Below are 27899 nucleotides of genomic sequence, written 5' to 3'. Positions count from 1 at the left end.
CCACGGAGATTTTACACCTGCCTCAGGCACAGCTCCAGCCTGACATGGCATTCCTGCCCCAGGGGAGAGTGACTGCATAAGGATCCCAAGAGACTTGACCCTTCTGCACTGGGACAGGGAGGTGGAATGACGCTGGGCACAGAAACAGGGGAGAGACTGCTCAGAGGCCAGCCAGGAATGGACCCCACATGAAGAATATGTCAAGAGGAAACAAGCCCCGGGGCGACACAGAGCAGCGGGCTGGCGCTGGGGCCCTCACCAGAAGGAGAGGGTGTAGTCTCCTACGAAGGTCTCGCTCTCTCTGACGAGGAAGGAGCCGTCGGGGGCCCCCGTCTCGATGCAATATTCCGTCAGCAGCCGCTCCGCGATGTGCCGCCCGTCACGGCCCGCTCCCAGCTTCCCGTGGAACCACTTCTCCGTGGAGTGAAGCTCGGTGCTGTTGCTCACCTGGCAGGGGAAAAAAGCCATCACCTTGGGTCACTGAGGGCAGGTTCATGGTGCTGGATTCTGCTTTGCTCAGGGGTCTTCCAGCTGGGAGCAGGGAGCTCCTGAAACAGCTCCCATCCTTCCCACCACAGGATCTCCCCCTGAAGTCAGCTGGCAATGGCAGTGCTCAGCCCCTGGGATAGTCAAGTCCTTTCCTTAGGGGACAACTCACAGTCCCACAGGAGAGCCCTCACCTCCTTTTGCTCTTCCTCATCCTCGTTTCCTTGGTCACTGGTTGTCTCCCCAGAGTAATAGATCTTGCTGCTGGTCAGCACAAAGTAATGTGGGTTCCACTCCTGCAAGGAAATGAACTCTGGCAAAGAGACCCCTGGGGAAGCACCAAACTGCCCACCACCCACCCATGGGATCATCTCCTCCTGACCAGTACAGGGAGGGACGATCAGGTTTGTGAAGGACAGCCACCAGCACTGATTCCAGTGAGTCACAGGAGCTTCCAATACATCCCCCAGATCCCCCAGAGGCATGGATTTATCAGTAGCAAAAAAACCAGCATGTGACAAATCACACTGCAAACACTCCAACACTTAATAAAAGGAGATGACCAAATGAAGAGCAAATCAATGCAAAAAAAAAAAACCCAGTCTGCATGGACTCAGCACAGGGGCAATCTGAGGAGAAGATATCAGAGATGTTTATGTGGATTTACCATTGCATTTTACTGTTTAAAAAAACCCAAAACTGTTCCATTTGCATGTGGTTTTGCCAGACAGACCCTCAGCAGAGTAAAGCTGCTGAAGGTGGGCTGTGAGTAAATGCACACAGTGATAAACACTTGGTGCTTTACAAAAATAAACCCTTGCTTAGGCGTGTCAGGTGTGCAGGCACTTGGCAGGAGGCAGGGCTGGAAGCGCAGCCATCTCCAGAAATTCCTGCAGCACAAATCTCAGGCTGCAGTGCCTTGGCCCAGAGCTCCCTCTAGCTCAGCCTTCTGCCTCTAGCAAGGGCCCACAGGAGGTTCCTAGGAAGAGCACAGAGAGAGCCAGCATAAAACGCCCCCAGCCTTCAGGGACACCTGAGAAACCAGACAGACTGAGAGCCTCTTCAATCACTGGTACCACAGCCCTTCCTTCCAGCACACACAGCACCTAACAGAGCCACCAGGTCGTTGACAGAACCCTCAGAGCAGGGACTGGGCCACCATGGCACAGACATACGTGATTGATGGGGTCCTCCAGGTAGAGGATGCCATTCTTGATGGAGTTGCTGATATCATTCTCTGAGTACATCACGGACGTGGGCAGCTCCTCGTAAGCGCTGCCCTCCGCCAGCTTCTTGTGCTGTGGGATGAGAGAGGGGTCAGGCACCCCAAAAGCAGCACACATTTCCTGGTGAACAGCCCTAAAAGCCCAGGTCTGCTGCAGTGGGGTCCTCCAGATTAGAATAAACAAGACCCTGCCACAGGGATCATCAAACAGCACTGAAGTCCCACCCCTTCTTCCCAAAGGTGGTTCCTCAAGCAGAAATGCCAACATTCCCCATGCCCTCAAAGAAAGGCAGCACCCAGCTGCTCAGCTCATTTCCCAGCAGATGCTCTGAAGTGAGAGAGCTTTTTTGTATCCAGCTGTTCTTAGCATCAGGTCTCCACTTCCACCCCTACACTGCCAACCACGCACTTCCAAAGGCAGCTGCCTTCAGTCCCATACCCTCACCCCATTCCCTCACTTAGGAGCCTTGCTGGGCAAGGGAATTCACCTTGATGAGAATCTTCCTCTTGAGCTGGTTTGGAGATGGAAGGCCATCAGCAGAAATATCGACTGGTTTGGTCAAGAGCATGTCTCCAAAAACCTTCTTGAAATTCTGAGCCATGTTCCTCTGCTGAGCAATGCTGCAGTGGTCCTCAATGGACAGAATGACGGGGAAACTGGGAGAAGGAGCAGAGCCATCAAGACCAGCATGGGATCTGGATGGAACCAAGGATTTCTGAGCTCTGTCTAAAAGCCTGGCCTCTGTGCCCTCCAGGAGCAGCTCACAACAACAGCCATCGGTGCTGCCTGTAGCCACCCATCAGGAGTGCACAGGGTGGAGAAGGACTGGCAAACTACTGGGGTTTACCCCAAGCCCTCTCTCCCACAACATTTTTCTGGGAAAAAAATTCTCCCTTTGGCTGGCAGACATGACATGCTTTCTTCCCACCATATCCAGGCCTTGTGCTGCAGCTCTGGATAAAGTGAGCTTCACTTTGCTACAGCCTTGGCTCCACCCTCTCTCTGCCCTGCTAGCTGAAGTCCTGCTGTACTCACTCAGAGGTGACAAAGGCGTGCTCCTTGATAGTGACCAGGACATCAGAGAACTTGATCTTGGTGGTTAAGGTGTGTCCGTGGTAGATGACCGGCATGCCATCGGGACCGTCCCAGCAATCCACTGAAAGAGACCCACAGGGGAAACTTAGCCCAAAGGCTGGAACAGAGGCAGGACATGGACATGAGATGGACTGAGCCAGGTGCTGCTGGGAGATCTACTGGAAGGCAATAAAGGAGTGAGGTGATCAGTGAAAGCCCTGATCTTCCTGTGGGACCAAAACCTTGGGCACAGATCACCCAGTCCCACAAAGCAAACGACCTCAGCTCTTTCTGCACATCGTGATGTTCATGCTGCCCTGGCCAGGCCAACCTTCAGCTCTGCCTTCCTTGCACAGCCTCCCCTGAGCACCACAAGCTGCCGTGGTGGCAGACAGAAGGGCCGGTGGGGGTACTCACATTCGATGCAGCGGCAGCCCATGCGCAGGCAGCGGGCGTAGGCCTCCAGCGAGGACTCGCTCGAGAACTGATCCCCCGTCAGGTACCTTCCAGGTGAGACAACACATCAGCACACTGACCAGCCCACTGTGGGCACAGGTGTCTGCTGGGACACTGTGGACCTGCCACTGGCACACAGGAATGGCGGGAGTGGTGCTTTTCCACACCTGCCACTTTCCCAGGGTGAGGGGTTCCGCTGTGCCCCTGCTGCAAGGGGCTGCCAGCCCTCCTCTGAGGTCCAGCCCCAGCTCCTGAGACAAACCTCAGACAGCAATATCAGCACTGGTGCCACAAAGAGCCCCCTGCAGCCTGAGAGCACGGTTAGATGAGCTCTTGCAGGCAGACAGGATCTCACTGCCTGCCCTCAGGGCTGCTCAGCTGGCTCTCAGTCCTTTAAATTCGGGTTAACATGAACACAGAGCACAGACAGAGCCTGTCTGCACAGAAAGCAGTTCCTGCAAAATTATCCTAGCAGCAGAGAGCGGAAAATGGCCAATTTCAGCCTGACAGGGTTTATCATATCTGTCCTGAGAAGCTCTGGAGAATGACAGTGCTAATGGTGAGAAATTACCAGAGCAACAGCTCAGGACGTGAAGGCACCTGAAGGCCTGTGCAGATCTGTGCTGCTGACAGTGCCTGAGCAAAACATTTATGGCTAAATGACAGAAGGGAGGAGGGAGGCTCCAAGAGGATGCACCAAGGTCTCTGATGTACTGCCTTGGTTTGGAAAAGCCTTTTTGACCCACCACTGGAATCAGGCAAAATACTCCCACTCTAGCATGAGAAAAGGATGCTGAGAGCAGCTGGGTGGAGAGAGCCCTCCCCTTGTCCTTACGTGTTGTGTGAGGAGGAGATCCAGTAATGGGAGAGAGGGTTGTTCATGTTCTCCAGACACACCATGTCCAGTTGTGAGTTCCAGATGCTGTTCTCTTTGGAAAACAGGAAGGTGAGAAACTGCTCAGGAAGAAACAGAAGCGTGTTAATGATGCAGAGGAGCCAGCTGCCGTGGTTTAGCTTCACACACATCTCCCATTCTGTGCCAGCAGACATCCAGCAGACTGACCAGGGCTGCCCACAGCACACCAGCTACCTGAGCCAGGGTGTCTGAGTGACCACAGCTTGGGCACTGCCACCTACCCACTGAGCTCTGCCAAATATCTGTGTGCCAGACCCTTTGACCCAGTTAGAGACAAATTAATGGCTCTGCATTTTATTTTGCAGCTCACATGGCAGGCAATAGCTTACTAAGGCCATGTAGGTCAAGGGACCTTGGCTTAGTCCAGAGTGCCAGTGACATGGTCATCTCTAGCTTTTATTCTTTATTCAGCTCTTTTTACTTTGAAGAAATCCTTACATACCCCAAGGCAGCCTTAAGCCAAAGGCAGCCCCTCTCCTCCTCCAGATGAACTGCCTGGTGAGTACTCCCAGCTGCACACACTCAGCACAAAAGGACAGCCCAGAAGCCATTCCCTTTGCCAACCACATCCATCTCCCAGGGCCACACAGCTCCCAGGAGCTGTGACCCTTCCAGCACCCCCACCCAGCAGCAAAGGCACAGACAGCAGACTGTCACCCCACAGCACACATCACACCAGGGATGCCATCCCCTGCATCACCCCACTCCACACACGCCACCTTCAAGGTGTCTTACTTCGTCCAGGGAGAAATAAGGCTCATCAATCTCCCTCAAAGGATCTCTCAGGAAGCTGAACATGAATTCCTGTACCTGAAGGGTATCTGCAGCCCAGAGCTCCTGCAAAACCCAGGGGAGACATAAAAGAAGCCATTTCAGAATGTATTACTGCAAACCACATGCAGCTCATCCAGTTCGAAGCTTTAACCATTAAGGAGGCGGTTTTTGATGCAAGCCCATCTCTGCCAGGAACTCAACTGTCAGCACAAATGCTGGAGAGCACACAAGGAGGAAATCTGCCCTGCTTCTGAGTGGGCTTCGTTTCCTCAAAGCCGTGCATTTTTCTCTCCGATAGCTCCTTTGAACAACATCTGCCATCCCTCCTCCTACAGCAGCAGAAGCCAACCCAGCTTCCTTTGGCTCTCTCATCCTGGGTTTCTTTCATTAGCCACCAAAACACTGCATCTCCCCACTGCTTAACTCCCTGCTGGCTGCAGACCACAGGCAGGGAGGTGGTAGTGGGGGACTGGGCAGAGCAGGAGCTATGAGCCGTGGCAGGGCTTTTGCCAGCCAGCCCTGCCCTCCTGGAGGAGACCAGCAATGAGACAGGAACCTGGCAAGAGCCAAGGGGTCTGTGCTGCCCACAAATGCACAGCTGGTGCCTGCGTGTGTGTCTGCACATGCATGCTGTGCTTGCTGAGTGACCCAAGATTGCTTTTAAATTGAAGAATCCACCAGCTGCTCCTCAGGAACTGCTGACACCTCCTGAGCAACAGGATGGACATGACTTCTTGGCTGCAGCAAACCTTTGGTAGCCAGCTGAGGTCACGGGGACTGGGTCAACCTCCACTGATCAGTTCCTGCCTCCTGGGAACCCCACTCCTCCCAGATCTCCTGGTTCCTTTCTGGCCAGGGTGCCCAGCTGAGTTCAGGCCTGCCCTCCCCCGTGCTTCCCCTTCAATACCTCCTGCTCCAGAAGGATGTGCTGTGCCAGGCAGAGCAGCCCACAGCCCAATCATCCCAGCTCCACAGCAAGGCTACCCTCGGAGCACTGGACCCCTAATGTCCCAGTGCCTACCCCACTGTCCCTCCCCAGTGCCTGCGCTGAGCTCACCCTCTGGTACTCCAGCAAAAACTTCTGCAGCTCCAGCAGCGATACCCTGAAGTGCTCAGACCTTTCTGCACCCCTGACAAGCAAAGAGAGAGAAGCTTCAGTCACTTGTGCAGCACCTCATGTGAGATGCCAGGTGCCACCTCCTTGGCACGTGCAGCCAGATGTGCCCCGAGCGTGCAGCGCTGAAGGAGCAGAGTGGGATGAGCAGAGAGCTGAGAGCAAACACATGCCCACATCCCAGAAGCAGGGACTACTCCAGGAGCAGTACAGGGTTCACACTGAGAAGGGCATGGTAACATGAAATTCTGATGAAGGGCAGCAAAAACCATGAGAGGAATGGATTAGTGAAAAAAAAATAGAGGGTTTGGTTTGAAGCTGAGTGTAAAGAACTAAATAGAGGCAGGGCAGTTAAGGGGTGACTGCAGACAGGACAGACCTACAGGTATGCAGAGAACATGGACTCATGGAGGCAAGACACAGGGAATGAAGAAGAGAACTGTTTGTAGCTGATAATCTCAAGAGACTGGTCCATGACTGCTGTCACAATGCCAAGGCCATGCCAATGCCAAGTCACAGCCAAGGGCCATGCTGGGCACTAACACCACAAAATCCAAAGTGGACTGGACAGTGCTGGCTGCCCTGGGCAGAGGGATGAGCCAGATGCTCTGCTGAGGGTCCTGACGTCCCTTTTCTATGGTTACAGGAAAAAAAGGAAGGAAACCATTGGGAATTACCTGGACAAGTCAGTAAGTCTTTCACTCTTTAGCTCCTGTGTCTAAATTCAAGCTCTTTCTATCACAGCCAAGATGAGCAGAGGGCAGGGAAGGGCACAGCTGGCAATGGCACCAAAGGCACTGCCTGGGTGGGGAGGGCCCTGCAGCCACCACGAGCATAATCCCCGGGAGATGGCTCAAGGTCTGATCACATCAACCAGCTGACCTGAGCTAGATCCCACTGGGATGTCTGCGAGGGAGAGATCCCTCCCTGCCCCGAGCTAAAGTGTCTACAGCAGTGATGCTTGTTCAGAGCACAGAACCACAGGCAGCACAGGAGCAGGAGGAGTGCATAATGCCTCAACCCAACATGCTACTGCAGGCCCCAAAGCATGTTATGGAGCAGAAGAAAACAGCCCCTTCCCCAGAAAACACAGAGAATTATCCACCTTTCCAAGAACGGGACATCCATCTGCAAAAGAAGAAGCACAAGCATTAGGTTTGCACTTGGTAACTTCTTTACTCCCAAGAGAAGAGCTCACCCCAAGCGCAGCAGGGTTAAAAAGTCAATTAAGTGGGAATGCCCAGTAACAAATATGGTTTCTCCCTTCCCTCTCCTCCCCTGGAGAATTCAGCTCTTACTGTTTTCTGCGCACTGAACATCAGGCTGCGGTAGAGCTGTGCAAACTGCCCGTACGTGATATCCCCGTTCCTCTGCTCCACATCCTGAAAAACAGATCAAACCCAGAGGTTTTACAGAGACCACAGGTAACTCTGTGCGGCTTAAGGAATGTCTCTTCCCACCAGAATCCCTGGGGAAAGAAGGAGAGGGAAAAGGCCAAAACGCGCTCAGACTTTGTCTCCTGCACAGTGGCCTCAAGTTGTGCCAGGGGAGGATTAGATTGGATATTTTGAAAAAATCATGAAAACAGTGGTCAGGCATTGGAACAGGCTGCCCAGGCAGTGGTGGAGTCACCATCCCTGCACATGCTCAAAAAACATGTGGACGTGGCACTTGGGGACATGGTTTAGTGGACATGGAAGTGCTGGGTAATGGTTGGACTCAATGATTTTAGAGGATTTTTCCAATCTTAACAAATCTGCCACAGTCTCTGCTGGGGCCAGCGGGACCCTGCAGTGCCCAGGGCACAGGCACATCCTAAAATGAGTTTCATCATTCCCCAAGCTCATCCACACAAAGGCAACCCACACAATGATAAAGTGTCACCACTTATTGAGTACTTACAAAAGGATAATTTGATTTTTTGTTCACCCAGAATATCTGAAGTGTCTGGAAACCACAAGACCCAGAGTGTGTGCTCTCCTTTGGATACACCCCTCTTTGGCCTTGGAGGTCTGTGCTGGTGGGAGCAGCTGTCACCATGAGATGACCCTTCATGCCCGGGTCAGTGGTGATGCTGGCAGAGCATCCCTGGCTGGCAGGGGGTGCAAGAGCCAGGATACAGGACCTGGTAGCTGTTCTGCACTCTACCCCACCAGCACCAGCCCATGACTGGAGCCAGGAGCAATGAGGGGAATGTGGGAGGCAGGGTGGGGTAAGGAGAGGGTGCTGGCCACAAATGGGCCAGGGTGCGGCACCCAGTGGGAGCTGGCACCTCTTCAGTCACCACCGTGGGTGGGGGCCCTCCCAGGAAAGGCTGGAAGGCTCTGCAATATGCAAACACTCCCTGGGAGTTGAACCACCACCAGTTTTTGCTCAAAGGCAGGCAATGGACTGCTGAGGGGCAGAGTGGAGGGGTCACACGCTCACCGTGAGTCTCTCCCGCAGGAACCTCATGTTGGGGACCCGGTAGTTGACCTGAGACAGCATGTTCTTCAGATCCTTGGCAGAGATCCTGGCTCGGCAGGGGAAAGAGGGAGACATGTTCAGGAGTCTGGGATGGAGGGGTCTCACCCTGGGGCTGGAAGAGAGGCCGTGCCCAAAGGGACACCAGCTGTGGCACAAGGACAGATGTGTGACCCCAGAACAATGCTGAGGCTGGGGACAGTGGGGAAGATGTGGGGAGCAGAGAGAGGTATCTGCATGTCAGTGGGGACTGCAAACACTGCTCCTGTAACTCCTGACAGAGCAGGGTGAGCCCAGCAGCCTCTGCCCAATCGAGCTGATGCCACAGCTGACAGGCAGCACCCACTGCTTTAAATGAATGACCAGAAAGAAGCATTTTTCAAGTACCTGTGCCCCAACATGGATGCTGGGTGACCAACTCCCTCCCAAAACCCACTCCCTGGACAGGACAGGCTCTCTAAGTGGTTAGGACTCAGCTAATTTTATCTTAAGGAGAGGAAAAAAGCCATTTTAGGTCCCCAGCCACAGGCACAGCACTGCCACGTCGTGTCCAGCCGTGCTCTCCCAGCCACACACACCACAGGCAGGCAGCAGCCAGTGTGGCTGTGCTTCCCAAAGCCCTCCACACCAAAGGTGCTGGTTCCAGACCAGGGAAAGCTCCAGTGCCAACCCTGAGCAGGATCCCACAGCCCAGCAGGCAGAGACAGGCAGGAAGGAGCTCTGGGCTACCCTTGCCTTTTCTGGAGCTGTCCCCACATGGGGCACCAGCCCTGCAGCAAGGAAAAATGAGGATGCCTCCCATCTGCAGAATTTAGAAGCTGAGGGGTCTGTGTCCAATCATCTTCTGGCAGCTCCTGCCTTAAAAGCAAGTCCTGGGAGTCCACCCCTGCAATCACAGATGGTGCTTCTGTCCCCCACTGAGCACGTGGGAACACAGGATCCTACAGGATGCTCCCCCATCCCACAAAGCATGGGGCAAGTCTGGAAATCCTTATGGCTTTGGGGTGCAAATATAAAAATACCAGGGAAGATGCCCTGCACGGGGGATTTAACCTGGGGGCACACTGGCATTCACATGTGACATCTTTTTTACACTCTTCCCTGAAAGCAGGGTGATCTCAAACACCACAGGAAGGAGGAGGGATGGAGAGAGCTCCAGGGAGAGGGAGAAACCGGCTGGTGTCAGGCGCTGCAGAGGCCAGGGCTGGGCAGGCAGCGGGACACAGAGAGCCCTTGTTCTGGGCTCAGAGCCCTGGGGACCCGGACACACACGGCCAGAGCAGGACCTGGCCCAGCCCCTGTGGCCTGACCAAAGCCAGCACCCGGCCATCTAAAGACTTTGCAGTGTCCTGCCACTCACTGGCAGAAGAGATAAAGAAGAAAAAAGAAGCTGGGGAATGGCCCCAGCCTCCCCTTTCCGCATGGCTGTACAGACAGCAGCACACACACAGCACCAGTATCTCCCCTGCACCTTACCTCCCTGGGCAGGTGAAGCTACCCTGGGGGCTCAGAGTGAGTGTTCTGGGGAGAGATCCTGCCCTTTCCCTTCTCCAACACACCCAGATCCATAGTCATGTGCAGGGTGCTGTGTGACCCCCTGGGCAGGGGGTCCTGGGTGACAGGGAAATGTGTGGAGTGAGCCAGGAGTACAACGAGAGATGCCCTCACATGTCAGGAACCACACCTGTAACAGCTGTCAGGGACCCCCAACAGGACACAGAGTCCCCAGGGCTGCCCAGCAGCAATCCCTCCTTGGTGAGAGCATGAGACTGCAAAAAAGCTCCTGGAAAAAGAGCAGGAGAAGCTGAAGAGCAGAATCAGCAGCAGCCATCCCTGGGGAATCTCTGGAGCTGCCACTCAGCTCTGGTGATGCTGAGCTGTTTCACAGGAGGTGCTGGACCACAGCCCTGCTCCCTGATGTGACAAGAGCAAGCCCTGTCAAAGCTGTGACCAGTATTTCCCTCTCAGCTACAGAAGGAGGACAGGGTACGGAAGGATTTTATTTATTGTGTATTATTCATCATGTTAAAGTGCTGGAGACCTTGGATAAACAGCTTGGTAATATTTTCAGACTAGAAAGTAAAAACAAAATAAAGTAATTTTTTCTATGGAACAATTTTTAAGGTTTCATGACAAACAGGCCAGAGGCCCAGCCCGCTCACAGGGCATGGAAACATTCCCCTGCCAGCCCTCAGTGCTGTAAATGCTGCTCCCAGCCACGGGCAGCTCTCCTGGCCAGAGGTGAAACAGTCTCCTCCAGAGCAATTAGGAAAAAAACCCCAGCATCCTGTTATCCTCCTCTTTCCACCTAACCTCCCTTGGAAAAACAAATACCCAAAGGGCCAGCAGCCAGTGGAAACAGCCACCATCTGCTGGGGCTGGAAGGGACAGCCTGGCCCCCAGCCGGGGAAGGCGGAGAGCAGAGAGAAGAAAGGGCTCCAGCACAAGAGCCATGGGGTACACAAATGCTGGGAACGATTTCTGCAGCTGCCAAAACCCTATCTGCTCTGGAAAGGATCAAGGATGGTGTGCAAGTGGGGTTTTTAAAAAAAATAAAAATCACAATTCACTGTTCCCTTTGAAAACCCACTTCCAGGCTGAAAAGGAAAAGCAAATAGCTCAATGACATTAAATTTAATGCTGGAATGCCTCACAGGGGCCAAGATTTAATCCAGGAGATGTTTATGTCACATAACTGTAGCCTCTACCTTGCAGAAAACACATGGATGCTTGTAAAATGTTTGTAAAATGGGAAGACCCCAAGTCTTTCCACAGTCCTTCTGTTGATGTTTTGCTCCTCTCACTGCCTGGGCTGGAGCAGCAGCTCTCCTAATTAAGGGTTTTGCACTGAAACCTCTCTCTGTGGGTGACAGGTAAGGAATATATTGGATTTTGCTGCCTTAATTCTAAATGCTAATAGAAAGATGATATCAATAGAAACAACAGGGATGCAACAGGCTGGCTGTCAGCTCTGCTGATCTGCCTTGGGCAGACAGATCTATACATGCAATCTCCTTTTGTACTGCTGGGATGCCATTTCATCAGTTTTACTGCATAACCAGAGGGAAAAAAGGACCAATTATTTCCACTTTTCGTGCACTCCTCCTCCAAAACCTCCAGACAGCTACCCCTGCACCTGCCTCAGTGCTCTCCATTGAAAAATTAGGAAATATTGTGCCCAGTCACCACTGTGTATACAGCCCAAACCTGGATTCGGAAGGTGTGTGGCTTATGCAGAGCAGCTGCAACAGATTAAAGCTCCTCTTCTTCCCTTTCTGCTTCTGTAGGATTTATCCCCCCTCCAGAAAATCCCCGTGCACCCAGCGGTGCTCTCATCACAGCACAGTGTAAATCACTGCAAAGGCAAAAATGTCCAGTGCAGCAGGGTCTGCCCCATGTAACACACTCCTGCCCTGCTCCTGGACAGGGTCAATTTACACCCTGGCTGGCTGTCCTGGGAGGGTCACAACAAGGACAAAGCAGAGGATGCTCCAGCCCCCAGTGTTCTGCAGCTCTCTGGACATCAGAGCATGGAAAAGGGGCAGGTGGGACCCACGTGCTGCACAGCAGCTGGGGGAGGCAGGGCTGTGCCCCCAGGGGAGCACATGAACACAGGAATCAATGCTGAAAGGTTAATGGGCTCAGTTAACATCACAGGGGAGAAGCATGGCCCACGGATGGAAGGAGGCAAACAGCAGCAGCTCACAGCCTGGCAGCCAGCATTGGGACTGCAAAACTGGTGATGGCAGTGGGACAGAGAGCAGAGCACGGTGGAACTCACCTCCCCAGCAGGAAAATGTCCCCTCCCTTATCTCAGGGTGAATCATGACCCAATTCCCTTCCCTCACCTCCTCATGACAAGCATGACATTTTACTTGCTAGGACAACACTAAGTACCCACCCAAGAGCCCCACAAGCCAAGCAGAGGGATCATCCATGCCCTCGTGGGCCTCAGAAAAGAAGAATAGAACAAACAGGGTGGAGAGTAATAAACACAACCCAGTTCAGCCCTGATGGGGTGCCCTGAACTGCCTCCTGGCTCTTTGATGTCTGCTTCCTTGGGTGGTGCCAGGTGGGGGGAAGGTGTTTCACAGCTGTGGGCTCTCAAGGTGTTACTGGGTCTAAACAGCTGAGAAATAGGTCAGGAAAACAAGACAGCTTTTTTATGCTTCTTTTAATTCAGTGAAAATCAGCCAGGGAAGTTTGGGATTTGGATTAAGGTTCCTTGAAAATGAGCATTAAAAGCCTAAAGAACCCAACAAAAAACCCAAAGGCTGGGGTTTCAAGTCAAAGGTGAACCCTTCCAGCCCAAACCCTCCCCTGAACACGACTGCAGGTTCCTCCCTCCTTACCTGTCCTCCCGGTTGCGATCCAGGGAGTAGAACTGCTTCCGGAGCCACCTAGGTGGGAAGGCACAAACAGGCACACACTCAGCCCTTCAGCAACCAGCCCCTGCTCCAATCCCTCTCTGAAAAATGCTCAGTGCCCCACCATCCACTCCCACATCCCTCCTTCCCACCAGAGAACCCAGCTCTGCCCCCTTTCACAGGCAGCCCACCCTATTTTCATACAAGTTCTGCTTTAAAAATGCCTCTGCACTGAAGTGCTACAGATAATACAGGCTGTGCACACACAGAAACATCAATTTGTGGTAAAACTCCTTCTCCCTGATGCATGAGATCAAATGCTGGGGTCAGCAGGATGAAGCTTCTGGAGTGCAGAGGCAGAAGTGCTGGGTCAGCACAGCTCAGAGAGGGAATGAGTGTGTGCTCACCTTTTTCTGTTAAAACAGACAGAAGGGAAATAAAACCAAGTGCAGGAAAAGGACAGGCTTTCCTCACCTTTCAATCTGCAGGGGAGTGGGTGCTCTCAGAGTGTCTGCCACCAGCCAGTTCAGCCCCTTGATCCACATATTGACCTCATCCTCAGAAGTGGCTGTGGAAAATGTCGTACAGAAGTGGGAAGAGGGGACACACAGGCTTGATCACCAACACAAACCTCTTGGGACTATCCCCAGCACCTTACATGCCCTACTCCTTGCTTCATCCCCTTTCTGGTAACATTTCCCCCCATGCAGATGCTCTGGCTGGCTCCTCTCCCTGCCAATCTCCTGTTCCTCTCCAGTGGGATGGATGTGGCTGGCTGGACCTCTCGCCCCTGCATGTCCCACTCCGTTCTCCTCCACTTCCCAAGAGCTGGGAGTTACCTTTGTCCCCAAGCAGCTGTTTGGGCCCTGTAAGGATGAAGCTTGGGCTCAACCCTGTCTGGCAGACCCCCAGGAGAGCTTTACCTTGCAAGCTGAGGGTCTTCAGGCGGAATTCTGTGCCGTAGAGGACGACGAAGCAGTGCGAGTGGTCTGCTCGGAAACACGGGTCCTCCTGGTACCGGTCAAAGTCACGCGAGTTCTTCCCTGGACGGATCTCTTTGATCTCACGAATATCCACTAAGGGGAAGGGAAAACAAAGGGTTTTCTTTGAAAACAAAGGGAATGTTCAGTGATTCTTGGAATTCCCATGGCATTGGAGAAGGAAGGGCATAGATGAAGTGGATTTAGTCATCTGAAGAGCTGGGTTAGCACCTAGTACATGATGGCAGCCCAGGCCTACAGCCTGTAAGCACAGCCCCCTCTTACTACTTCTCAAGGAGGTTTCCCCAGCCAGAACCCCCCCAGTTACCTCTGTGTTCCCCAAAAATGTCTCCGCCACAGGAATCCCCAGGAAGGAGCAGCTGTAAGCATGCTGGAGCATTAGCACTAAGCAAGGAGGACACTGGTAAGGGAACATCTCACAGCCTCCCTGCCCAGAAGAAATTCTGGGAAAGGACTCCTATTGCCATAGAACAAAGAGAAAACAAAGCAGCAGCAAGACAAAAACAACCCCAAAAAACAAAAAACAAAACAAACTAAAACAACGAAACCCAACCCAAACCCAAGAATTTTTGCTTCCTGGAAAAATAGTTTCTTAAATGCTTGTGGGAATCAAATAACATTTCTGAGTCACGTTTCCAAAGCAGATGATGCTTCTGAGCAATGCAGGATGGAGATTACTGCAAACCTGGCATGTAATTCATCCCAATTAAACTCCACTTACTGCACTCACTGTGGATCATCTCGCCTTTCATTTCTATTTACTGCAGTTTAAAACTAGACAGAAATGTGACCTGCTCATCACCCACAGCACTAAACTGCATCATGAGAGATGATGCTCTCCAAACCCCACAGCAAGGCAGACACAGAGATTGACTTTGGGAGGACTTGTAAAGCACAAAGAACATGGGATCCTCTCTTGGATCCTGCTCCTGTGCAGTACTGAGGGTGCACCTGGAGACATTGGCAGCCTACTCATTGTCTGGCACAGAACATATCCAGACTGACCATTCTATGGATTTTGGGGATGTGCAGAGCCAGGAGTTGGACTTTATGATCCTTGTGGGTCCCTCCCAACTCAGGATATTCTATGAATCTAATAACCCTCCAAAGCTGATCAAGTTGTGACAAGAGCATAGAAAGACCCAGTTCCTTGGGGCTGCAAAGCAAGGACGGACAAGCTTCCTAAAATAAGCAAGAATGTGACTTTTTGAGGCATCATCTACCCTCTGGAAAGGAGCTGTCTGGCAGCTCAAATGTTAGCATGCCCTGTGATAACCTTACCCATGTGCTCATATCCTTAGTGACACAGCAGGTTATTTCAGCCCATAGAAACCCTTACCACAGCTCAGGTCTTTGCATCCAGGACACACAATGGGGTTGAAGGCTAATCCTGTCCTTGGAGGATGCAGGGTTTGACCAACACAATGGGGGAAAACGTGTCAGATGAGTTTTCATGGTAATTTACCAGGTAATAACTACCAAAGTAAAGTGCTGGAATATTCCTGGCCTGCCTTTGCACCACACTGCAAGCATATTGTCTGCACTTTGGGATGCTGCAGAGTTGGCTGTGCCCTGTGCTCACCCCTCCCTTCACCAGCAGGTTACTTACTACCTAGTGAGGCAGAGCTGGTGTTACAAAGTGCACACCTAAAATCCATGCAGTGGAGAAAGCCCCGGAGCAACTGAGGTGCTTATCAAGGACAAAAGCACGCAGGGAATTCCTAGGGCAAAGGGCAGCCTCCGTGAGGATGGGGCAGGAACCTCCAGCCCACGCATACTTGCAGCTGCTTGCTCCTCTCTCTCACCCTCCCAAACTTGCCTGAGTGTGCCGGGGAAGGCAGCTGGGGTTTGCTTTGTGCAGCCCCTGAGCTTTCTCACCACAGAGTAGCACAGCAGCCTCGCCCACCTGCTGCCTCTAACACCTTGCTGGTCCCCGGGCAGCTGGAAGGAAGTGACTCTGAGCAGGAAGCCCAGCAAGCACAAATGGCACCATCCCCAGCAGCAAGGGCTGTCCTGCACCAGCCCTCCCTCTGGCACTGCAGGACCAGGAACCACCAGGGAAAGGAGGGCTGGAGGGATTTTGAGAGCCCAGGTCTCACAGAGACACTCTGCAGGCTCTGCCCTGCTCAGCACCAGTGTCCCCATCAGGGTGGCGTGGGCTCTGTGACATGAGCCACATGTCCCACCATGGGGCTGCACCTCGAGTCCTTGCTGGGAAAGGCTGACTGAGGATGTGGGCAAAGACACGAAGTTAAGCACCTGGTGGGGTCCCAGCTCCACAGGCACACCTGGGCAGGGGAACAAGGCCAGGTGACCTGGGGCAAGCCCTCAAAGACAAATCCTCTGTCACCAAGGTGAGCCACATCTCCTCCTGTCCCATGGGGGAGGCAGAGTGTACAAACTGGTCCTTATCCTACCTGGGATGTGGCAAGAGAGGAAGAGCTTGATCCTGGAGCAATGGCAGAGGGAAGCTCTCTGATGGAACATGCACCCTGCTGCAGCCTGGCAGAGCTGGATGCCCTAGAGAAGAACCAGCAGCACGCAGGGGTGGATGAGCAGCGGGTGAGATTGCAGCCTGGAGCAGGCTGGCTCCTCTCCAGCCCTCCTGGGAGGGTGTGCAGACAGCAGCCAGGAGAGGCTCCGGGAAGGAGGCAGCAAAGCCCATCCAGCCCAGAGATGCTCTGAGCTCCCCACATGGTTCCACAGTGCACACTGAGCTGTCCCAAGGCTCTACAAAAAGTTGTGCTCTTCACAACCTCCCAAACTTCCCTGCAGACCACTGCCAGAAGAAACAGCCTGGCCCTCCCTTTGTCACCAGGGCTGAAAAAAAAAAAAAAAAAAAGTATTTCTGGGCAAAGAGCCCTCTTTCAGTAGGAGTGGGTTGCATCAGAAAGAAAAAGCTGACCCCAGAGACACCTCCCTCACCATGTAAGAAAAAAAACCCACCAAATTACCCTCTGGTTACATGAAAACCAGATCCACCCTTGAAGTAATTTAAAACCGAAACTTCATCCAAGCCTCATTTACCCACTGATGGATAGGGTGTTGTAACGTGTAAGGATAAGGACAGCCTGGAACAGGCTCTGAGGGTTGCAAAATCGGCACCTCCAGAGGATTTCTGGAAAGATGGAAAACTGATTAAATTTTTTAAAAAAAATTTAAAAGCTGACCAAAAGAGCATTTAGCCAGATTACTTTCCAGGATGGGTTTATCAGGGACAGCCTCCAAGCAAACACCCACCTCCTCAACAGGCATTGCTGGGTCTGTGTCTCCCTGGGGAGAAATGGTTCAGTGAGAGCCATGGGGTCACCGCCAGCCCAGCTGGCTGACATGGACTGATCCTGCCCGGGGGCAGCGGAAAAGCCTCCAGCCTACTCACTCTGGCAGAGAAAAAGAGGTTAAAAAAAGAGTCTTCCTGCTATTTAGCATTGTGGATCCCACTGAGCACAGCCATGTGGTCATCCCCAGGCTTCCCATCACTGGAAGGGGCACCGGAGGGTCAGGTGGCCCCCAGGGAGAAAGAGGAAAAAGACGTGAATGTGCATGTGAGTAAAATACAAGAAAAATCTATTATGCAACAGCGTGGACAGTAAAGCAGTCCCACCTCCCTTTTAGTATTTCAGTGGAAGTCCCCTGGAGTGGACATTTGGGCCAGCAGTGGCTGTTAGGAGCTGCAGGAGCCTGGAGGAGGATCCTGGCTCACCTGCTCCTGCTGGCACCCACCAGCCGGGTGTTCCTCCCAGCCCCTGGCTCTGCTGCTGCAACCCAACACTGCCTGCAAGAAAAACAAAACCCCACCACAACTCTCCCGTGAGTGAGCTGGGATCGGCCGGGCGAGCTCTAAGTGCTTGGCTGGCCGGGGGCCAGGCCCTCAGCACCTCTGCGTCTGGAGCTGGGCCTGCCCTTCACCGCCACCGAGCCCCTCCTCCTGCACAGCCCCAAACCCCTGCCGGGCTGCAGGGCAGTCAGGAGACCAGCTGATTTTGGCACGGGGTAGGAATTAGGGTGGCTCTTGGGACACACGTGTGACACCAGTAATGAGCACACCGAGGGCCGTCCTGCCCTCTGCATCCCCTTCGGAGGAGCCAGGCACTCAGCCCGAACAATCAGGAGTGCGTGTCACATCAGTATTGGTGTTGAGAGTGACAACTGCTCAGCCTCTCAAGGCCACAAGCTCCCCTTCATCGACAAGCCTGAAGCAGGCAGAGTAATGGTGAATTAACATCCTAAAGCAGGCAGAGTGAGGGTGAATTGAACATTCCTAAAGCAGGCAGAGTGAGGGTGAATTGAACATTCCTAAAGCAGGCAGAGTGAGGGTGAATTGAACATCCCTGAATTGAACATCCCTGCTCAGACGAGGTTACCACATCCCCCTCACATCCCCCTGGCTGCTCAGCTTAGGCTATCAGGTTTCCAGAGGAAGAGCCAGTGCCATTAGCAGACGGCTTATCCAGACAGGACAACAAGAAACCAGCTGAGGCCTCTCATTTGACCTTAACTGGTTTTTCAGAGGGCAGGGAGCATGGCTGAGGCATCCACGGAGGCCAACAATCACCAAAGCAGCAGCACCCTGCACCCCAGAGCATCCCTCGCCCCTTATGAACTAAAAAGGCAACTCAGCCATTTTTCAGTTAAGCACTTAAATCCATGTAAAACTTCCTCTCACTTCCCTTGTTGTCCCAGGGAGGAGCCATCCTGGTGCCCAGGGGATCAGTGGGTCCCACTGCTCTTGTTGGTACAACATGCAGGTGGTACTTCTGTCTCAGGAAAAGAAGGAGGCAAAGCTATTTTCCCCTCCAGACTCAGCTCAGCTGTGTCTCAGGTTGCTCTAACAAGGTGCTTCATCTCACCTGCATCAGTGAACTGGATTTTTTGCTCCAAGCCACTGATTTGCTATGAAGTAACTGTCTCAGTATCACTACCCCAGTGCCAGCAATGCAGAAAGCACCTTGGGAGGGGAGATGCTGAGGGGGGAAAAACAGCTCAGTGGGCTGGAGAGGGGACAACAGGGAGTTCCTGACGAGGCAGGGTGACTGGGGCTAGCCTGGATCCCAAACACCACCTGGGAAGTGGCAGCAGTGCCAGCAGCATGGCCTGGGCAGCCCACACAGGGCACATGGGGATGAGCTGGCTGCTCTGTGGGCACCACGGCTTCCTGCCCGAGCCTCTGCCTGCCACAGCCTCTGCTGTGCCCCCCAGTCACATGGCCTGTGGCTTCTGAGCTCCTATTGCTCCCTCCCCTGTTTCCCCCCACAAATATACTTATCACCTGCAGAGGAAGCTGCAGGAGATGTGCAGGGAGATTAGGAGATGCTGCTGAGAGGATGTGAGGAAGAGACCTCCCCTCCTCCACCTCACACATATCCCACATTAGGGCTGGAGCAGGGAGGCAGAGGTGCTGCCCAGACACTGCTTCTTCTAAAGGGCACACTGGCCTCTTCCCAGGCTGCCTTGCCAGCATCAGCCTCACGCAGGTGGCCTTCAAGAGCTCTTGAACATCCTCTTGATGTGAGAACCAGAGGCAGCTGTGGGCTGGCAGCTGCCTGACCTGTTATCATCAGCACATCTCTCCTGTTCACCCTCAGCTGCAAGAAAATATGCATAAAAAAACCAAAGCTGATCCTCCAAGTGAGCAAAGCAGGATGCTGCCACCTCCCAGCCTCTGCCCACAGGCAGTGGTGGGGAGCTCAAGGAGACAGGCAGCAGATGGCGAACGCCAGGCAAGGGCTCCAGCAATCCTCCTCCTGGAATGCGTTGGGGCTCCCTCTTGTCCTCCAAGGAAATTTTGTCCTGCTGTGGGGTTTTGTACCAAATCCCAAGCTGGGCATCCAGGGCTGCTGGTTGTACCCAATCCCACATGCAAGGCTGGCACCTCTGAGAGCCATGGACTTGTTGCACTGTCACCATACAGGATACAGGAGCACATTTCCACCCCAAAGAGAGGCAGAGCTGCTCCAACTGAGGCAGTCCCAGTTTTTGCTTGCACTGATGCTGCTCTGAAGACACTGGTGTCCCTATCCCAGATGAAATCAGGCTGGTGGCAGCCAGCAGAGAGACCCAGAGTCATTGCCTTGTCTGAGAAGCACAAAGTTCCACTGACTCATCTGGAAAGGGGAAGCTCAGCACTGGTGCGCTGGTCAGCCTGCCTAGGGAAGGCTCCACAATCCAGCCCCAACATGACCTTCCTTCTGCATGGCGTGGCAGGTTCCATCCCCCTCATCCATCCCCTGCCTGGGTGAGAAATGCAATGACCTTTAAGGAGCAGAATAGACCAGTGGGAGGATGGGATGAAGGTCTGTGAGCACAGCTCCTGCCTCTGCCACTCTTCCTCCCTCCAGGGAAGATCTCCTTACAGCTGTGAGGAGACCCACAGGTGGGCAGGGACAGATTGATGAGGCACCAGTACATGCTGTGTCTCAGAACAGAAGAGGGTGAGCGGCTGAAGGAAGCTGCTCTCTGGGCAGGTGTCCTTCATGGAAGGGCTGAACAGGGCCCTTCTTGCAACGTCTCTGCATCCCTCTCCTGGTCCTTACAGGGTCACTGATGTCCCCAGGCTCTCAGCCAGCCAGAGTGCTCGCTGCCACTGAGGGGAAGGGGATGGGACCAAGCAGACTGGCAGAAACCAAGCAGGACAGAGGGGCAGAGGAGGCAATCCAGCAGTTCCGAAAGCACAGCTCACAGCTGGGAGCCTGGCAGGGCCTGTGAGGAAGCCCTGGCAGAGGTGGATCTGGGGACCCAGGTGTCCAACAGCAGCAAGATCTCCTTGGAGAATTTTGGGGATTTCTGCACTCAACAAAGGTGCCTTCCCAACTTTCATGCCCAGGGGTCATGCCCTGTCACAAAGCAATTGGAGACAAGAGCTGGACACATTGTCCCCAGGACAGGGCACAAAGGCAAGGAGTGAAAACCAAAGGACAGAAAAAATTCGTCACAGAGGCAGCAAATGTCAGTGATGTTCAAATGCTGGGACTCAGTTTTCATCCACTTCACCAGATGATGCAATCAAGTTTCCATGACAGATTTACAACAGAGGTGCCTGCTGGCCAGGACCCTCTGTGGACAGCAGGGAAGTGGTTTGTCCCTGTCCCTACCAGGGCTTGAACTCTGCAGAGTGAGGGCAACACTGGGAAGAGAAGGATGGGATGAAGATCCCATCTGCTGCTGAGGTCACTATAACAGCCTGGCCTCCTCCTATCCCATGCTCATCTCAAAAGCTGTTGTGAGTCTGGCAGGGCTGAGTATTTGCCAGAGCACATATGTGACTTCCAGATGTGTGCCCTCCCCTGCATCTCCCTCTGTGCCACTGTCTGCAGAGAGGCCCAGGGGCTGGAGCATCTCAACCACTAAATGCAGGGAGCACCTCCTCCTGTCACCTCCTCCTCCTTGGACTCTCCACCTGAGTCGCTTCTCCACCCCAACACAAACCAGACACAAAGTTACCAGAGCAGCTGCCAGCTGCAGGTGAAATCAAACCTGTCCAAGGTGGTTAGAAATGGAAACAGTGACTCTCCTCTTCCCTTTCCACCAGATTTACTCTATCTCCACTAACCATGATGGGACCCCCTGGGCTGGTTTCACCTTCCAATGCCAAGGCAAGATTTTGGGGGATAACCAGCCAATGGCACTCCTTACAGCACCATCCTACTGACGATATACAGGCACTGATATACAGACACTGCCCAAGTCACACACTGCCCTGGCACATTACAGCATTTTCAGTTTATGGGGGAGAATCAGAAGCTCATAGTGATGGTGTGAAATCACTTGGGACTGGTTTTTTTAGATGACCTCACCTGGGATTTATTTGGTCCCCAGAACTGGAGACCTCTTCCTGTTTGTACTCAAACCTGCTCCATGATTCATACCAAACCTGATGTATCAATGCTCCAAAAATTTAATTCTCTCACCTCTAGAGCTCTTCACAACATGCCCCAGAGCCTGAGCTGCTGGAGGTTACAGGGACAATAATTCAACTAGCAGCAAGACCTTGAGAACAGGCTGACACAAGGCTCTACAGGACATGTGAGACATAGAAGAGGAAAAAAAAATCAATTTCTGCTGCTTTGCTGGGACATAGAGACAAGCAGAGCCAACTCCCCACTGCCCTGGCAGTGCTTGGGGTCTGCTCTGGAACCAGGGACACAGCTCTTTGGTCTTCTGAAGCTGAGGAGGGCTGTGAGCTGGCAGGGATTAACAGGACGAGGACTGCAAACTCAGGAGAGTAGGAGGGTATCCAGAGTGCCCTGGAATACTGGCAAGAGGAGCCAGAGGTGGGAGAGTGATGTCTAAGGGCAAGTATCCAAGCACAGGAGCTTGGAGAGATGAGGCAGCAGGCTCTGTGTTCTGCTCTGATGAGCCCAGAGGCACAAGAGAGCCTCTCACCAAGAAGGACCTTGACAGGCAGTGCCCAAACGCTCAGCAAACAAACCCAGCCAGCCCCTGCCCCACCTCCTGCCAGCTGGGAAGCAGATTTATGGGGAGCAGATCTCCAGGGCAGGAAGCCAAGGGGGTGAAAGTCCTCTTGGACATTCCCTGCTCCCAGCATAGCCAAGCCCCCACCCACAGCCAGCCCTGTTATCTGACCTGGGCTGGGGTCACACCACCAGAGGAGAGGAGGAGCAGGAGGAGGGATGAAGGATGCACTGGCACATGCAGGGGGTTGTCCTTCAATCACCACAGCATCAGCACTTCTGGGAGCAAGTAAACAGGAAAAAGACTCTCAAGCAGCTGTCGTGCCCAGCGTCCCTGCCGAGCACAGTGACAGCCGTCCTTGATGTGGTGATTTCCAGCCCTGGCTGGTGTGGCCCTGCCACGGGGTGATGCTCAAAGGGAGCAGGATGGGGCTCTGCATGGGATCCCAGGAGGAGAGGAGCACAGGATACCACAGAGGGAATCAGAGGAGCTCCAGCAAAGATGGAGAGCAGGACAGTTGGAGCAGCTGCCAGAGCCAGGAGGCAGCAGAGCAGCCACAGCAGGGCTGTGTGTCACCCAGAGCACAGTGGCCCTCCTGCAGCCATCCCTCCAGGCACTGGGGTCCTGGCTGTGCAGGGGACACACCGCACATCCAGCTCCTGGGGGATGGAGTTTGGAGCTAGCACAAAGGTAACCCTTGTCCCTAAGATGCTTCAGCCAGGAGGTCACTTCCCAAAGGACCACGACTGGGAAGGCAGGAGTCCTGCACACCCCTCCATAAGGATAAAGGCTCGGGGTGAGCTGCAAACACAAGGCAGCACTGCTCTGGACTTCTATATGTCAAGGCAGGAAAAAGAGAGTCATATTCCAAGAAAAGGGAAATAAATGCTCTTGTAATGGGTTGGGGAGAAAACACAATCTGTAAGTCACAGTCCCACCCCTTCTGCTGTGTCTTTTGGCCACTGCATCCTTAAGGCCAGTGGGCAAACAGCTCAGCATATCTCACATCACAGGAGACTGTGTGCTGGACCATGACCTTCCCTGGGATGATTTTAAACCAGCACCATGGGTTTGCCTGGCTTGGACAGCCAGGAGTGCTCTGGGGCACCCTACTGGCAGCACAAGAAGGGACTGACCAAAACCTCAGAGCCACAAATGTTTACAAACAGAAAGGAGGACCTGCGGAGGAAAACAGGGGGGAGGTCCATCCCAGATTCTGAAAGGCTTTCCATGGCTCCCCACCCAGCCAGCCAAGTTCAGGACCCCAGATCAGGCTAGAGAGCCACCAGACCACAGGGACAGCAAAGACAGAGCTAAAAATCAGTTTGAGAATCACAGAGACTTTCAGAGTATGGGCTGGCAGCATCCTAATGCTCTGCTGACTTGTACAGATTTAGTGTGGCCAGCTTCTGCTAGAGACAACAGCCCAGGGCTGTTTGGGTGCTCAGGGTGCTCCACAATCCTGAATCCTCCTGCCATCCAGTGTATCAAGGTGTTCAATAGATGACAAGGACAAATCAACAGGCAGCAAGGTGCTCAGAGATAAGGACACTTGGGACTAGAGGGACAAGCTTGCCAGATCAGAGGCAGACAGCCCTGGCCTAGAGTTCCAAGTACTGGGGGACCTCCAGAAAGGCTGAAAATTCTCAGAAATGAGGAAGTTTCTCATCGGAATCAATGTAAAAAAGCTTTTCCATGTAAAACAGCACTTTGTTCAAAATAAGAATACTCAAAACTTAAATATTAAAACCATTTAGAAGGACAGCTTTTCCAGCACTGCAGATTCCCTTCAGGAATGGCTGCTGTCACCATGCCCCTTCCTAAGGGCTCTCCCTGGGTTGTCTGGAAGACAACCTCCCACCACAGCCTGATGAAACACCTCCAGCAGCAAAACCATGCTTGGCGGAACAGATGAGCAGGGAAAAGCCATGAGATCACCCAGGCAGCCACCCCCGTGCAGGCAGGACACAGCCACAGCAGGGACGGGCTGGATGCTGAACTGATCTCTCACGGGACACCCGCAGCAGCAACCACCACCACCAAGTGAGCTGAGGAGCCTCCCAGGTTTCTGTGAGCATCCCCAGATGTCAGGCAGCACACAGCCCTCTCCATGCAGCTGCTGTACATGTGTGGAACACCCAGAGCTGCTCTCCTTTCATCCCTCTCTAGACAGGTGTCCCTCTAGCTGCTCCAGTCCAGCATCATCTTCCACCATCCACTCACCAGGCCTGTTTGGCCAAGGGGAAAAAGGGAGGATGTGGGGGGGAAACTTTTTAAAAGCATTGTAAGACCTTCAAAATGTTCTGATTTCTACCGCCCTTAAATGTCAGAGAACACTAGAAAAGTAAAACAACTTCTTCACTGACTTCACCCATTTCCTTCTACTGTATGGCAAGGTGCAGCCAATGGTTTTTAAACTCAGAGCTGCTGGGGTTTTCTGTGCTCAAAGGCCCACACCTCCTCACCACACGCTGCAAGTTCTTCCTGGACTCCCCACACCCTTCTTCACTGTGAGCTTTACACTGGGTCTCACAAACCCTGCAGCAGCTCAGGAGCAGGGACACAGCACGGAGGCTGGCTGCAGCCCTGCCAGGCCACACAGCTCCTAGAGCCACTGTCACACACCTCTGAGCCCAGAACCACCAGCCCAGCTCCTGGCTGACCCAGCATTAAGCACAGACTGTCACTGTTGGCCTTTTCACCTGCCAGACCACCGGTGTGGTGCTGGGGTGTTCCCACAGCCCTGCAGGACAGCAATCACAGGCTGATCTCCGAGAGAGCCCACAGCTCCTGCCAGCCTGGATGGGATGCTCAGCACAAACTGTCTGTCAAGCCAAGCCCAGCAGGATCCCACTTCGGCAGACAGAAGAGCTGGACACACAATCAAATGTGTTCCACTTCCAGCAGCTTTTGAAGTTGCCATCCACAGGCTGAGCTGCTGCAGCTCATCAACAAGCCTGCAACTCCAGCAGAAGTGTTTGATGTGGCCAAAACTGTAAGGCAGTCACAGGAGAGGGTCTGTTCTGAAAGCTCCTGCTCCATTCCAAGTGTTCCCAAGTTTTACATCCTGGCCAGGCTGCCCATCACAGCACACTTTGATATGGGTCAGTTCCAAAAGGACAGAACAGCCCCAGTGCTCTCTGCAGGGGAAGGTCCCAGCCAAAGAGCAGTGCCCAGGTTCCCAGGAACACAGAATTTACACCAAGTCTGCTCTCCTGGGCAACTCAGTGGCCAAGCCTGTCCTGCCACATGCAGCACTTGGAGACTGGGACCTCAGGGCTGCTCAGGGCCGGGGACTTTAGCACTGACTCCAGGCTGCAGAGCCTTTCCTCCTGTGTCTGCAATCTGTAAGATATGCAGGAGGTCACACGCTGCTCACACCGGGACAGGGGGACAGCCAGCATGTCCTGGGGGTGTTCACAGGGCAGCCACTGCCATCAGATAACAGAGCCTTATCTTTGAGATAAGGATGACCATCCCCACTGTGCAGGCAAGGCAGCTCAAAGAGAGCAGCAGAGAGATCCCAGACTGGGCTGGGCAGCTGCAGGCTCAGCTCCTCAGCATGGAGATGGGGCACATTAAAGTCCTGTATAAAATCCCACAACAGAACAGCCCCTGGCAGTGGGAGGTGATGGAGTTGAGCGTGACACCTCTTGGCACACGCTCTGCAAGGCCAGATGTTCAGATCCAGCCCACTCAGGTGCTCCTGCTGCCACACATGGTGTCCAGCCATGGCAAGGAGAGAGCCAAGCCCTGAAAAACTCAGCCCCTTGATGTTGGTCAGAAATAATCAGTCCAACACTTTGCAAAATGTCTCCAGCACATTCTAATTAGTGGGCTTGAACCCCATAAGCCAACTCCTTCCATGTGGCTGACTGGCAGAGGAAGGAACCAGATGGACAGATGACGTGGGTGCAGGTACTAGAGGAAAACACCAGCCAGCCAACTTCCAGCTGCTCTCCAGGTTGCAGAGAAGCTTTTGAGATGCCAAAGGAGGAGGTAACACGTCTTACTGCACAGGGAGTAGTTTTCTAACCTGCCCCTCCTGGAAGATGCTACCAAGAGTAAAACTGGAATGACAAAGGGATGTGAAGTGAGGGGAGAGGCTGCTTCACTTTGGAGGTGAAGGCAGAGCAGAGCTCACTCACTTTGTGTGTAGCACAAATGCCCTCGTAGGCAGGAAGGGGGACACAAAAAACCTGCTCTCAAGAAGGTCCCACAACAGAGCGCCAGCAGGGGAACCATCCTGACAGTCACAAGCCAGGCTCCCCTTCCCACCCCAGCCCTTCTGCAGCCCCTGCTCCAGGCACCCCAGGGGGAGCTCCCTCCTCCCATTCCTGCCCACTGCAGGAGCTGCATCCCACATGTGTGGCTGGAGGAGCAGGAGGGGACCCTCCAGTGCAGGAGCCACCCTGCACCCCAAGAGGAGCTCACTCTGAAGTTATTTTATCCTTGAAAACCATTTCTGGCTCACTCGCTTCTTAAGAGCTCCAAGCTCCTCAGCTTAAGCAAATGGCCCCAAAAAAAACATAATTAAAGAAGCTGTGCCCCAGTGGACTAATGAAGGAGGCTGGTTCTTGAAACGGCTGAGGCGAGTACGAGCCACACTTCAGAGCCACTTTGCATTAATATTTTACAGCTCATTTCTTTTCTTTTACACAGGCGATGGCTTTTCTCCACCTCCAAGGGACTGAGCTCATTTCACTGAAGGCAAGAATGCAACCAGGATTTTTGTGAGGTAGTTTTTTTTTCTCCTCTCTCTCCCCTATAAAACAAACATCTGCTCCAAATTTTCAGCTCACTCTCTGAGCAAACTCTATGAATTTTCTGACGTCTTTCAAGGCAAACAGTTCAATTTGAAGCTGGCCTATAACCCCCCAGCATGAAAAGGTAAGAATGCAAGACCCTATTTTATTAAAAATAAAGAATCAGTTAACACAGGAAGTTTAAAAGAAAATAAATGCATAAAAGACAACTGACTTGAGGGATTAGCTCTACTTTGCTCTGGGTGCTTAACAAAAAGAATAGAAAATTATTAGCACTCTTCCTATTGTAGCAGCCAGGCCCTCTGCTGAGTTGATTAGCAAGAAAGCAATGAGTTGGTAATTAAACCTGGCTGGAACCCTAAGAATAAAAACAAGTATTAATTGAAAAAAAAGCCTTTTTTTTTTTTTTTGGCACAAACCAGGACTGCATTTTGCACAGTTTTGAAGAAGCAGAGGAGAAGGAGGCAACTGCTTTGGAAAGGGAAAGGCTTCCTGCCCAGGGGAGCTTACCCCCCTCTCCAGCCCTGTGCTCATGGAGATTTCCCTCACTCTGGAGTGAGCTGAAGAACTCCACGAGGAGCAGGGTCCTGTCCAAGAGAAGAGGCTCTCATGTGGCAGCCCAGCTGGCTGGAGGCCCTGCTCTGCCTGACCCAGCCAGGGCTGCTCACGGAGGGCAGGGGGGGACACACACAGTGTCTTTATGCAGCGCTCACAAAGCGCTACACAAGGGGCACACAGCAGGGGACGAGGAGAGGGCTGTCACACCAGCAAGGGCTCTCTGCTCTCTGTCCTCCAGCACCTCCTGGCTCATGGGCAGGCAAGGCTGGGCAGCTTCACGGTGGCC

At 53.2% G+C, this 27899-nt stretch overlaps 1 protein-coding gene across 4 annotated transcripts in view; it reads right to left on the bottom strand.

The window, feature by feature from the left end:
* PLCG1 (phospholipase C gamma 1) overlaps window positions 1-27899 on the bottom strand; it is a 41620-nt gene that overhangs the window by 9815 nt on the left and 3906 nt on the right. For all 4 annotated transcript variants that reach the window (XM_041478632.1, XM_041478634.1, XM_041478633.1 and 1 more), the window contains exons 2-16: window positions 13800-13952; window positions 13351-13444; window positions 12862-12909; window positions 8474-8558; window positions 7345-7428; window positions 7152-7174; window positions 5990-6062; window positions 4894-4995; window positions 4078-4196; window positions 3204-3289; window positions 2748-2868; window positions 2200-2368; window positions 1662-1784; window positions 681-782; window positions 260-447 (exon numbers count right to left, since the gene is read on the bottom strand). In XM_041478632.1, the coding sequence (XP_041334566.1) occupies window positions 260-447; window positions 681-782; window positions 1662-1784; window positions 2200-2368; window positions 2748-2868; window positions 3204-3289; window positions 4078-4196; window positions 4894-4995; window positions 5990-6062; window positions 7152-7174; window positions 7345-7428; window positions 8474-8558; window positions 12862-12909; window positions 13351-13444; window positions 13800-13952 (1570 nt within the window). The remainder of the gene's footprint in view (window positions 1-259; window positions 448-680; window positions 783-1661; window positions 1785-2199; window positions 2369-2747; window positions 2869-3203; window positions 3290-4077; window positions 4197-4893; window positions 4996-5989; window positions 6063-7151; window positions 7175-7344; window positions 7429-8473; window positions 8559-12861; window positions 12910-13350; window positions 13445-13799; window positions 13953-27899) is intronic.

The sequence above is a fragment of the Pyrgilauda ruficollis genome, unplaced genomic scaffold (genome assembly GCF_017590135.1).
Source record: "Pyrgilauda ruficollis isolate IOZ18807 unplaced genomic scaffold, ASM1759013v1 scaffold46, whole genome shotgun sequence".
Taxonomy (NCBI): domain Eukaryota; kingdom Metazoa; phylum Chordata; class Aves; order Passeriformes; family Passeridae; genus Pyrgilauda; species Pyrgilauda ruficollis.
This window is presented reverse-complemented; position numbering and strand designations above follow the sequence as displayed.